Source organism: Tiliqua scincoides, chromosome 1, assembly GCF_035046505.1.
Source record: "Tiliqua scincoides isolate rTilSci1 chromosome 1, rTilSci1.hap2, whole genome shotgun sequence".
Taxonomy (NCBI): domain Eukaryota; kingdom Metazoa; phylum Chordata; class Lepidosauria; order Squamata; family Scincidae; genus Tiliqua; species Tiliqua scincoides.
Window position 1 is genome coordinate 57,686,576 of NC_089821.1, and position 12,797 is coordinate 57,699,372.

Below are 12,797 nucleotides of genomic sequence, written 5' to 3' on the forward strand. Positions count from 1 at the left end.
TATTTACAGAATCATCAGTTCTCTTATTTTTTGACTTTTCTTAAATGAATATATTTTCTGCTCACACAAAGGCAATTTAATACTATACCAACCAGTGAAATTATCAGTTGCATTTGACACTAACACTATTATTCTGGTGTGTCGAATGGATATCTAAAAAGTCCATTATAGTTTTGATCAATGTGATTATCATTTCCACCCAGTGCTGTCGCCTGGTGCTGGAAACCAACAAGTCACCCCTTTGATGGTGCTCCTCAGGCAATGGCCATGGTGATATACCATCACTCCAGCCCTACTGGCTTTCTGGCTATAACTTTTGAAAAAATAAAGAGATTTCAATGCGGTATGTTTCAATGCATTCTGCATGAAATTATACATCATTGATATCTAGTATTATTCAAAAACACCAAGATGTTAAAATTTTTAGCCAGCAGCGGTGTCATTCCCACTATGCGGGTCACCTAGTGCTGCCCGCACCCCCAGTGGTACCACCTAAGTAAGATGGCACAGTATTCCAGCAAAACGTGTTCGGTTATGAAGCATCTGCTTCAAATACTTGCTTGAGCATTGAATTTATTACTTTATATTAATAAACATGCATAGGCTGCCCATCTATTTTATATCTAGAATACAGTGAGGGGTCAGTGAAAAAACTATCACCTCAAAGTGAAATGAAGGACAGAAGACATCTCTAATATAGAGGAATGGTTCCAATTAACTCCTATGGGGAAAAAGTAAAACACTATATTTGGGGAAGCATTGGAAGGGCAAAGTATAATACCTTTATCTACACTTTTTAGGCAGGGATTCTCAAAATTGTCTTGAACATCAGCACAATTGGCTGCAGTCTTCCATGAGTTTCCAAATGCAGAAGCTGAATGTTCTACTATCCCACTGATGGTCTGAAAATCATCCGTCTGTACATTGTTAAAATTTCCACAAAGGCCTGGGTAGAAGGGGTAGGAAGTGGGGAGAGTCATGAGATAATAATAATACAGGTATACAGGTACAGATGCCCACAAAAATCCACCCAGAATCTTTCAAGCAACCCATAAAAGGCAATATATGAATATCTGGGCTTGGTGGATGAAACTGGAGGAGAAACTTGTGACTGCACAAGGGGTTAATCTGATGGTTGATCCACACACAGGCAATCTGAGCATGCACTATTATTATTAGATTTAGAACCTAGAAGGCAAATACTGTAATACCTTTTTTGTCACGGTTCTCTAAATAGAAATTAGCACATGCAGTATTGCTGCATGTCAAAATAGGGAAACAGATATCTATTTATTAGACTCAGAGAGAACGAAAGTACAGTATGTATGTACAAAGCAAGGAAGCTAGGCTGAACAGAAAGGACATCCTCACTTTGGCCCAGGGCCGTATAAACCCATGGCCGGGTCCCTAGGCTTTCAGGTGCTCTGGGCCCTCTCCAGCACTTCAATCTTTCACCCCACTACAGCTGACAGCCTGACCCTGATACTGTAGGTACTAGACCACAGTACATAGCTCTATATCCATTTTGAGGGTCTTCTGATGAATTCTAGTCACAATTTTTTGTGTGTGCGCATATGTAAATGATAGACATCTAGCCCATGTAGGGTCCCTAGGCTTCAGCTTTGTCAGCCTTATGAATAATACAGCCCTGCATTGGCCTTTTTGATAACAGTGGCAGCTCTGCAGATGGCAACTGCAGCCTCCTCATCTAGGGTTCCATCTGTAATAATGCTGCTACTGTCATCCTGGGCAAGTGCAGGAAGTGGAGAAGAAAATGCCTTTCCTCCATCCACTTATCTCACCCTACTATCATCACAGTTCCCCATGACCTGGAGGCAAAGTGCGCCATACCTACAGAGACTTTACTTCCTCAACCCCTTGATGATGCTCACTTTTCTAGAACACACCCACCCACGCCTACCGATTCAGTAGTGCCGACAGAGCACATACTGCATCCTATTGGGAGGGCAGTCACAGAGGTCTCCTCATAGTAAGGGAACTTTCGTTTGAACTACCTCCACTGCCCTAATGGGTCTCCTCAGATCTGTACCAGCCATTTTGCTGGAGGACAGTAAGGGAGAAGGAATGGGAATAGGATCCTGGTCCACACTGGTGCCACCAGGATTCACTTCTTCCCTGTTCTCCCCAGCCATACACTCTTTTCCTGTCTCCCACCCTCCTCTCTCCCCACCCAGACATTCCCTGTTCCTCCCCCTTCCCACTTGTTCATCTCATTGCCTGTCCCCCCATGCTGCTTATCTGCTTTCCTGTGGGTAGCTGGATGCAACAGCGAGCCACTGGCACTGCTGCCATTTGTAGCAGTGATTCCAAGATGGCTGCCACTGGCATGCACAGCATGCCTCCGTATAGCCATTCACAACAGCAGAACCTCATGAGAACATAAGAAAAGCCCCACTGAATCAGGCCAAAGGCCCATCTAGTCCAGTTTCCTGTATCTCGCAGTGGCTAACCAGAAGCCTCAGGGAGTACACAAGATAACAAGAGACCTGCATTCTGGTGCCCTCCCTTGCATCTGGCATTCAGAAGGCTGCACGTACCTATCGCGGCTTCTAACCTGTGATGGAATTTTCTTCCAGAAATGTGTCCAATCCCTTTCTAAAGGCATCTAGGCCAGATGACATCACCACATCCTGTGGCAAGGAGTCAGGGGTGAGCAGTGAGGTGGCAAAGTTTGCAGACGACACCAAACTTTTCCAAATGGTGAAGACCAGATGTGATTGTGAGGAGCTCCAGAAGGATCTCTCCAAACTGGCAGAATGGGCAGCAAAATGGCAGATGCGTTTCAATGTAAGTAAGTGTAAAGTCATGCACATTGGGGCAAAAAGTCAAAACTTCACATATAGGCTAATGGCTTCTGAGCTGTCTGCAACAGAACAGGAGAGAGATCTTGGGGTGGTGGTGGACAGGTCGATGAAAGTGTCAACCCAATGTGCGGCGGCAGTGAAGAAGGCCAATTCTATGCTTGAGATCATTAGAAAAGGTATTGAGAACAAAATGGCTACTATTATAATGCCATTGTACAAATCGATGGTAAGGCCACACCTGGAGTATTGTATCCAGTTCTGGACACCACATCTCAAAAAGGACATAGTGGAAATGGAAAAGGTGCAAAAGAGAGCAACTAAGATGATTACTGGGCTGGGGCATCTTCCTTATGAGGAAAAGCTATGGTGTTTGGGCCTCTTCAGTCTAGAAAAGAGACGCTTGAGGGGGGACATGATTGAGACATACAAAATTATGCATGGGAAGGATAAAGTGGATAGAGATATGCTCTTTACTCTCTCACACAACACCAGAACCAGGGGACATCCACTAAAATTGTGTGTTGGGAGAGTTAGGACAGACAAAAGAAAATATTTCTTTACTCAGAGTGTGGTTGGTCTGTGGAGCTCCTTGCCGCAGGATGTGATGACGACATCTGGCCTGGATGCCTTTAAAAGGGGATTGGACTACTTTCTGGAGGAAAAATCCATTATGGGTTACAAGCCATGATTTGTATGTGCAACCTCCTGATTTTAGAAATGGGCTATGTCAGAATGCCAGATGCAAGGGAGGTCACCAGGATGCAGGTCTCTTGTTATCTGGTGTGCTCCCTGGGACATTTGGTGGGCCGCTGTGAGATACAGGAAGATGGGCCTATGGCCTGATCCAGTGGGGCTGTTCTTATGTTCTTATGTCCCACAGACTAATTACATGCTGAGTAAAGAAATTTTTTATGTCAACCTCTGTTGTCATAAACCTTAGTTAGAATTGGGCCAATAATAATGGAAGTCAGGGAACATATGATTGGCAAGATGTGGGGTTTTAACACAACTAAAACGAGACAATTTGATAAAAGGCGTAACTCTGTTTAAGGTAGAATCTTTTTTTTTCAAGGAAAAGTAGATTTAGATACCATTACAGACAAGTATTTTTCAAGCACTCTTGTCAGCAGTATGTGGCCCCTTTTCTCCCATTTAAGGCCTTCATGCAAGCAGTTTATCCCTGAGGAATGAGAATGTGAACATTTTGTGAAATCAGGTCATCTCAACCAATGACAGTATGTGATCTCATTGGGGTATACTAAAGGAAATACTATAGTAGCTAAGCAATGTTAATACTATACCAGATGTACGATTGCGGTAAGTTTCATCTACTGTTATGAAAAGCTGCATAATAGGTTTCAGCTGCACTTGAATTTGCACCCGTGAAGAAGTCACAATGCTGACATAGAATGTAGATGGTCTGAAGATGGTGGTGCCATCTAATAAAAACACAAGAACATGTCTCCATCTAGAAAACCCATCTAATCCACCACACTGCAGCTTTCTCAGGAAATTAGGAATGAAACTGAATTCTGACCTTTAGTTTTAGGCAACATTGTAATTACATTATTGACATAGACATCTCCACAGGAACAAACTCCTATACTCTGCAAAGAAAATAAGAAGAAATGGAACTCTGTTCAGTTTTCCTCTAACAACACCATAAGAACATAAGAAAATGATGCCAACTTCTGTGAGGGAGCTGAAGTACATTAGAGAAAATCTCTTTGACCTCAATGGAACCTATTCTTTAATAAACCTACACAGGACTGCACTGTGATAGAAACTCTTTTACTTACAGTGGCTCCTAAAGTGATTAGGACATTCTTCAAGCAAGTCATAGTATGTGAAACACCACATGGAACAATCTCTCCAATAACTGCAAAGGAATCGTCTACATCCTGGAAATGAGGCAAAAACAAACCATTAATATGGCAGGCATGTCTAGCAACCAGAACACATGTTGATCCAACTCCAATAATATACATACAATGTAGATGATATGTCTTACATGGGGCACTAATGTACATGCAGAAGTGCTGGTCAAGAACATCCTTTTGTCAAGAATGGGTTTTGTTATGATTTACAGTATTTCAATCTGCAGTACAGAATCTCCATTCCAAACTATATGCATTGTAAACAAACAACATAAGTAGGTATTGGTATGTCCTACCATAACACACTGGTGGGTCCCAACTCACAGTTTGGGAAACATGTGAGTTAGACTATTTCCTAAACCTTTATTATTCATTCTTTTCTAGATGGAGGATATTTTTTTTTAATCAGAGAAGTTGCTTTGTTTTTTTCAAAAAAAACATTTTGCTGTTGTTACTCATTGATTATGTAGAATCCAAATTCCCTCCCCCCCCCCCCGTAATACTTTTGTTTTTCAGAAATTACATTTTGTAAAAAATATGTGGGGGAAATATGTATCAGGTGTAACAGTAAGTGCTGTGTGGATATCAGTTGCACAAATGTAGGTCCTGTTGGACAGAACCCACTCAGGATTATCATGAAGTACATTTGTATTATAATTCAAATGTCCAGTCTTACAAAGTATTTAACAGGCCACTATATAGTATATTGAATAACTATTTTTAATGCCAATTTGTGCTCCTAAAAGGTCTCAAAAATAAAACAGCAGTACAAAAAAGGTACCTTAGCTAAGACATAGTGGCAGTTGCCATGGAAATGGAAGTGTTTCTTGTCAAATGTAGTTATGTGCAACGCTCCTTCTATATTACAGTTTCCAGAACAAGGCAGTGTGACACAAGACCATTTTCCTCCAACGCAGGTACTACAAAGCCAAAAGAGCCATTTGACTCAGAGTAAAAGTACAGAGACAGCTACAGAAAAACACATGGAGGCTCTGGATAGTCTCCAATGCCTTCTCCAAAACCGGGCTTTTAAGGTAGCCAATACAACACCCTTCAAAATAGGGTGATTCTTTCCCCTTTAAGGAGAACCCATGGACTAGACTGGAGTGGGGGAGGAAGGGGGACATTCCACTTTGCTCAGGAATCCTGGCCGTTGTCAACTTTTCCTTACAGACACTTGGAGCAAGTCTGTGGTGGAGCAGGGATTTGAACCTGGATCTTCCAGGTCAGGGACAGCCTTAGGAGCTGCGGGGCCCCATGTCAAACATTTTTGTGTCGTCGTCCCCCTCCACGGGGCCCCTTCAACTAGCATTTGTAAGAGGAGCAGCACACATTTGAACAAGAGACAGCAATGGGTCGGGCCGAGCAAACAGCAGCAAGCCCGAATGAGTAATGACATCACTGCCAACTGCTCGGGGGGGGGGGGGGAGGCAATTTTAGCCTACTCAGACCAAGGCGTTGGTGGGTGGGCCACATGAGAGCATGGCTTACCATGATGGCCTCTGCATGAAGCCTTACTGACCCTGTTCCAGAACTAAGTCCAACTCCCAAATCACTACACCAGTGTTTCCCAAACTCCTACAAGAAGAGTTGGGAACACTGTAAGTTGTTGCGGGGGAGGGGGGAAGGCAGCAACAAGATCCCCAGGATTGCACTGCTGTGGGGGACAGGAGTGGAGTTTTCTGCTTACCTGCAGCCAGTGCTGCAGTCCTGGGAGGTCCAGGGGATGCGGGGAGCCCTACCCAGGGCTCCCCATACCTTCAAAAGTGTAAAAAAAAAAGAGAGAGAGAGAGAGAGAGGAAAGGAAAAAAATGGGCACTGTAGGTTTCATCGCGAAAACCAAAACTACCTGTTTTTTCCTTTTTTTTTTTTTTTACATGTTTGCAGACACAGGGAGTCCTGCAGAGGGCTCCCCACACCCTCGAACTCCCCAGAACTCCAGCACTGGCTGCAGGTAAGTAGAAAACTCCTCTCTCATCCCCAGCAGCAGCACAATCGCATTGCTGCCCCCCAGTGCCATAAAGGGGCACTGGCCAGTGCTTCCCCGGCTGGTGGGTCAAGACCCACCAGTTTTGGGAATCACTGCACTACACCATCCTGGCTCTCCAGGATGCAAATGTTCGCCTTTATTACTTTGGTGCAGTCCTTATAACAACCCTAATGATTATTACCCCTGTGTGGAGCTGAGATAGACAGATACTGGATTTGGGTACAATGTGACTTACTTTTGAGTAAACATGCATAGGATTGCACTGTTAATTTGCTACATCACAGCTAGTGAGCTCAGAACAGTACCAGTTTTGGCAGGGGATAGAGTAGGATGCTCCACTTGAATAGACATTGCCTTGAAAGGTGCAAGGGCAGCTGGAAGCAGGGATGCATTTGTTGCCCATGAGATCATCAAGAATAGTTCCTGTTCAAATAGAAAGCCTAATTAGCTACATTTAGCAGAGAAACAAAGAGAGGCTTTGGACACTCCTGAAAAATCTGCTTTTGCTCAAATAAAAACTGTAGTTCTTACCTTCAGGACAGAAGCAACCATCTGTACATGAGCCTCTGCATATTTTGCTCCTTTCTGGATTGGAGCATGTATCAGTGCAGGGGTTTCCGCATTCCGTATGCTCTGTATTGCTTGAACATTTCTGGACTGCAAACCCAAGCAAATTAACAGTCATGGTTTTTTAAGTGACCTAATTTCTGGTTGTAATTTTCTACTGGAATTGCACACTTCAATGTGGATCCCAACATCCTTTCTACTTGGATGGTGCATGAGGGTTATATCTCCTTACTTTAAATGCATTGGCTTTGTGTCATTTTTGCAAGATTCTGTACTATAGGATAAATGCAAAATCATTCCTAGAGCCACAACATAGTGGCACAGTTCACTGGGAACTTGGATTGTAGAGAGTCCAGGTGAGTGGTGCGCCTGCCGAGTCTCTGGCCATTCCCGTCAATGGTTCTGTCACATGCAGTGGCAGCACAGCTTTCGTACTGCAGCAGGGGGCCCTACAACAGTGACTTGCAAGGTCTGCTGCCATAGGCCCTTGATAAGATTGGGCCATCAATCTTAATGCATCTTAGCTCTTTAAACAATCATCAGAACCTTCAGGAACAGAGAATGAATACAGGCATCTTTCCCAATGGTGAAATAAAACTTATTTTAAAAGGAAGTCAAGCACTATGTGATACCATCAATATTATTTTCGGGGCCTAGAGCATGATTATTGGTCCTTATTTGTCTACAAAGGTTTGGCCAGCTTCATTAACTTACAGCAGAAATCCTTAGATCTCCATTTTCCAGGGTCTCCTCCCTTGCGGACACAATCGCGGGAATACTGGTTGAACGTACTGCACACACAGCTTGCAATCAGATCAGAATGAGAAGATTTCTTAGGACAATTACACATATCTTCGACACAGGTGCCTACATAATCATCAATGGCAACCACCTTGGGGCAGTTCCCAAAGTGGGACAGGACTTTCTTGCAATGAGATTTCTGAAAAAGAGAGAGCCATCTGAGTGCTTTAATATTTTGCATTTACAGCATGTATTACACAAATCTGTAGCATCACTTCATTGACTTTTGATGGGTAACCCTAATTCTGAATGTTTGAGGCTCTGTGCTCTGGCTCCCTCTGTTCATCTTCTTACTCAGCTGCTACTGAGTAAAGATGAGAGAGTGAAGAGACAGAATCACTCATCCCCAGTCCCTTCAGTGGAGGGGGAACTTCTATGCATGCATTCTTTTATATGCAGGATTATGGACAGATTGCCTCCACCAGAGTTAAGAGGGAAGGGTTTGTAATATGAAGTTCCTGAACCCAGAGTAAGAAGAGGGACAGAGAGTCAGGGTGGTGTAGTGTTTTGGGAGGTGGACTCAGACCTGGAAGATCCAGGTTCAAATCCCCTCTCAACCATGAAGCTTCCTTGGTGACCTTGGGCCAGTCACTTTCTCTCAGCCTCACCTACCTCACAGAGTTGTTGTGAGAAAAAAGGAGGGGAGCAGCCGTGTACACCGCCCTGAGCTCTTTGGAAGAAGGGCAGTATAAAAATGTAATAAATAAATAAAATAAAGAAGATGGGACTTCTGTACTGCACTTTTAACAGTTCTGTAGAAGAGGAAATTTTGGCAGGTGCTCCTGAAATTATACATTATCTTCTACAGATGCACACAGCTCTAATGCAAGTTGAACAGAAATTCCTCTCCCCCCAACTCTCTTTGGAAGACCATAATTCCCCCAATGGATATTTGCATAATTTGTTTTCACACAGAAGTGCAATTCATAAGCTACAGATGTCCTACGACACACATTTTTTCTTTTTAAAAAAACAGAGTGAATCTTCATAGTTTTCATAAATACAATCCAGACATTACTGTTCAAACAGCAGATAAAGCAGAAATAATGGTTAAACTGACAAGCCTGACTATATTAAGAAATCAGAAGGCAAATAATTGGCAATAGATAATACAGATGCTGCCTAATCAAAAATCAGAGAGAATTAATGTCTAAGGAGAAGAAACCTGAAGTGGATAGTCTGTGAGAAAGTCAATTCCAGTGGACATACATAGTAGAAGGTAAGTAGCAGAACAGGAAGTTATGCATATAATACTTGTGGGAACCAAGAAAGAAACAGGAGCTTTGGTTGCAACTGTCTTGGATGGAAGACAGGAGGAGTGTGAAGGAATGCAGAGGAGTCAGCTGGCACGAAATGGATAACATCTGAGAATAGGTCTGAGGTGTTATCTGCAGCTGCCTATGAAAGCTTGACGTGTAAGAGCTGGTAAGGCAATATGATGACTGTACTATGAAAGGAATCATCTGGAAAAATAGAGGGTTCTCTGAGTTTCTCTCGTGTAACAATACCTGTAAAAACCTCATTGAAAAATGGGGGTTATGGTCAGCCTACCTATGTAAACCACCTTGAGTCTATGAGAAGGGTGGTATATAGTCTAAGAGAAGTCTATGAGAGTCTATGAGAAGGGTGGTCAACCCCTGCTAACTGGTTAAGAGGCATGTTTTCAAGTGGGTGCTCCTCTTTGATTTAGCAGGGGGAGAGTAACTGGCCCACCTCACCCCAGCAGCATCTTTTCTAGTGGCTGCCTGCTGGTGTTGCATCTTTTAAGATTGTGAGCCCTTTCGGGACAGGGAGCCATTAGTTATTTGATTTTTTTTCTGTAAACCGCTTTGCGAACTTTTTGTTGAAAAGCGGTATATAAATACTGTTAATAATAATAATAATAAATAATATAAATACTGTAGTAGACAAATAAAATGTAAAATAATGTAGAGGAAGACAGATTGTGGCCCTCTGAACTATCGCTCCCCCTCTCCATTTGTTTATGGAACATGGGTGTAGTAATTCCTAATTTATCTCACTAGAGCAATGGTTTCCAAACTGTGAGTCATGGCTTCTTGGGGAGCCAGGGGAGCCAAGCAGGCAAAAAGCCTGCTGTCCTACATAGTGTATAGGATTGTAGCCCTAATGGGGAGCCATGGCCAAAGGCCCAATAGGTAAAGGAAGCTGCAATCTAAAAAGTTTGGAAACCATTGCACTACAGCACTGGTTTTCAACCGCTGTGCCGCGGTACACTGGTGTGCCGTGAGGCTGCCTCAGGTGTGCCACGGGGTCAAGGAGTCAGGCAGCAGCAGCTGCTGTGTGCGGGAGAAGTGGCTGCTTGGAGCCTTGTGCGATAGCAGGAGAAAAAGGGGCAGCCGCGCAGGGGCTTGGACGCTCCTGCTGTTGCTGGTGCCTGCCCCGTGGGCTGATTGGGCAGCCAGCCAGGCAGCTAGAGAAGCCTGGAAGAGCTCCCAGCGGATGGGAACATGGGGGGAGTGAGGGCGAGCCTGAAGGTGGAAGCAGGTACGGAGCCAGAAGCAGCTGGCTGGAAAAGGATCCTGGAGAGACCCTTTTCCTTGCCAGCAATGCCCCAAAGTGGCCCTGCCTGCATTGCCTCCCCTGGCAAGGATTTGCAGGAAGGGCGCTGGGCCACAATCCAATCCACACTTACCTAGGAGTAAGCCCCATTGACTATAATGGGGCTTACTTCTGAGTAGACGTGCAGAGGCTTGGTCCTCGCACTCTTTCTTGAATAAATGAGCAGGCAAGTGATGCTTTTCTTCCCCCCACCCCCTCCTGGACACACATCCCCCCATCATAATTGCAGTTAACCCCTCTTACTGCCCCTCCCCACACCTCCCTCCTCCCCATCTTCCTAAGTTGTTGCCTCCCATTCATTCTCTCTCTCTCTCTCTCTCCCTCCCCCCCCCTCCAGTGAATCCTGCACTTGTTTCAGCCACATCTCCTCACTGTCCCTCCAGTATGCTCAGTCTCATCTCTCTTTGCCAACACCTCCTGGCATATCAGAGCATATAATTGATAACAGCTTGAACAGACCTGCTTCAGAACCTTTCCAGAAACCACATACACCTCCCTCTCCAAGCTTCTTGGGAATTTCTTTCATTGTCACTAATGATCTAAGGCCTTAATTCTAACCACGCTTTCCTGAGAGTAAGACCCATTGAACAAAATAGGACTTGCTTCTGAATAGAGATGGTTAGGCTTGTACTCTTAGTTATATTAATTAAATTAATTGTAACATAATAATGTAATTAAAAACTAGTAGTGTGCCTTGACAACTTTAGTGCTTTGTCAGTGTGCCGTGAGCTGAAAAAGGTTGAAAATGGCTGCACTAGAGAGATAACAAAAGAGGGCTAGTGGCACTGTATAATAAGAGGATGGACAACCTGTGGTACAGAATACAACACTAGTGCCACTTACATATCTACTTTTGCATTTATTTTGTTCTTGGGAGTTGTCATGGTGTTTTCTGCTGTCTTCATTGAGAACATCAGGGCACTTCTCTGTTGGATCTTCCACTTTCTGAAGGTTTCCAAACTGCCTTGGAAGTAGTGTGTTGCCTGCAAAATCCTACCCTTATTAGCGCTCTACCATGCATGGCCAGTATAAAATGACATCTTCACCCCTGCATCTGAGCTAGGGAGACACATTAACAGGAATGGTAAATTGTTTGTAGTCCGTTTTAACATACTAAGCCCTAACATGTTTAATTAAAAACAAATAGTGCTCTTAATAGAAGAGCTTTATATAATGCAGACTGAAGCACTTAGAACACTTGCTTAGGATAGAGGGTGCAATTAGATTGAGCTGTAGGAATCCCACCAGTTTGCTTTATGGTACAGTACTTGAATGGGATGAGCAGAACTGACTTACCATATATTATTTCATGTACTAAAAGAGGATGCCAAAATACTATTGGTGGGCAAGTTGCAGTTGTTCTATAACGTTATTTAGAAAACCTTACCTAATTTTTGAATTAATCCCTAAGGGCTTAAAACCACCTTGTAAGAAGGTTTCTGCCTTGATTCTCAGATTTGGAACTAGTCACCATTCATTCCTTCATAATTTCAAAGGTAGACTACTATAGTTGGTTTATAATTCAATCATATGCATATCTACTCAGAGGTAAGGCACTCTGAGTTCAATGCCACAGGCAGCCCAATCCTGAGCTGCCCAGAGCACAGGGCTACTGTGGTGCTAAAACGCCTGCTGTGGTATTCTGCGTGCCCCAGGCAGCTGCTGCTGGCTCCTCAGAAAAAAGGGGACTTTTGCTGGGTAAGGGAAGTACCCTGCAATAGGGCTACATGATTCTGTGGTGGCTTTCAAGCCGCCGCAGAATCAAGGACTCCCGTGTCAGACCATGTGGCCTGACCCAGGGCTCAGAATCTGGTCCTGCCCCCTCCTGCCCTGCTCCCTCCCCCGCGATGCCTCCTCCCCACCCTCTCCATGCCCTCCCCCACCTCCCTTCACCCCAGAACGCCTGTCCCTGACTCCTCCCATGCCCCCACTCACCTCTCTACCGCCCAACAGTCAGGGCAAGCGCTGGGTGGTGAAACACGGGCCCAGTGCTGGAGCTGGCCCAGCGAAGCTCCACTGGATCCAAACCCTCTGTGTCTGGCTCACCACCTGAGATGGAGGCACTTGATTCACCGCCAAACTTTTGGTCAAAAGTCCCTTTCTCCCGAGGAGCCAATGGCAGCTGCCTGGGGCATGCAGGATGTGGTGGTAGCCATC

The 12,797-nt window shown here is 44.4% G+C and overlaps 1 protein-coding gene across 1 annotated transcript in view; it reads right to left on the reverse strand.

The window, feature by feature from the left end:
* Positions 1-12,797, reverse strand: part of LOC136644030 (mucin-5B-like) — an 82,389-nt gene that overhangs the window by 54,221 nt on the left and 15,371 nt on the right. The window contains exons 5-13 of the mRNA XM_066619500.1: positions 11,484-11,623; positions 7,974-8,199; positions 7,224-7,349; positions 6,998-7,115; positions 5,484-5,622; positions 4,625-4,726; positions 4,363-4,432; positions 4,127-4,264; positions 782-946 (exon numbers count right to left, since the gene is read on the reverse strand). Coding sequence (XP_066475597.1) covers positions 782-946; positions 4,127-4,264; positions 4,363-4,432; positions 4,625-4,726; positions 5,484-5,622; positions 6,998-7,115; positions 7,224-7,349; positions 7,974-8,199; positions 11,484-11,623 — 1,224 coding nt within the window. The remainder of the gene's footprint in view (positions 1-781; positions 947-4,126; positions 4,265-4,362; positions 4,433-4,624; positions 4,727-5,483; positions 5,623-6,997; positions 7,116-7,223; positions 7,350-7,973; positions 8,200-11,483; positions 11,624-12,797) is intronic.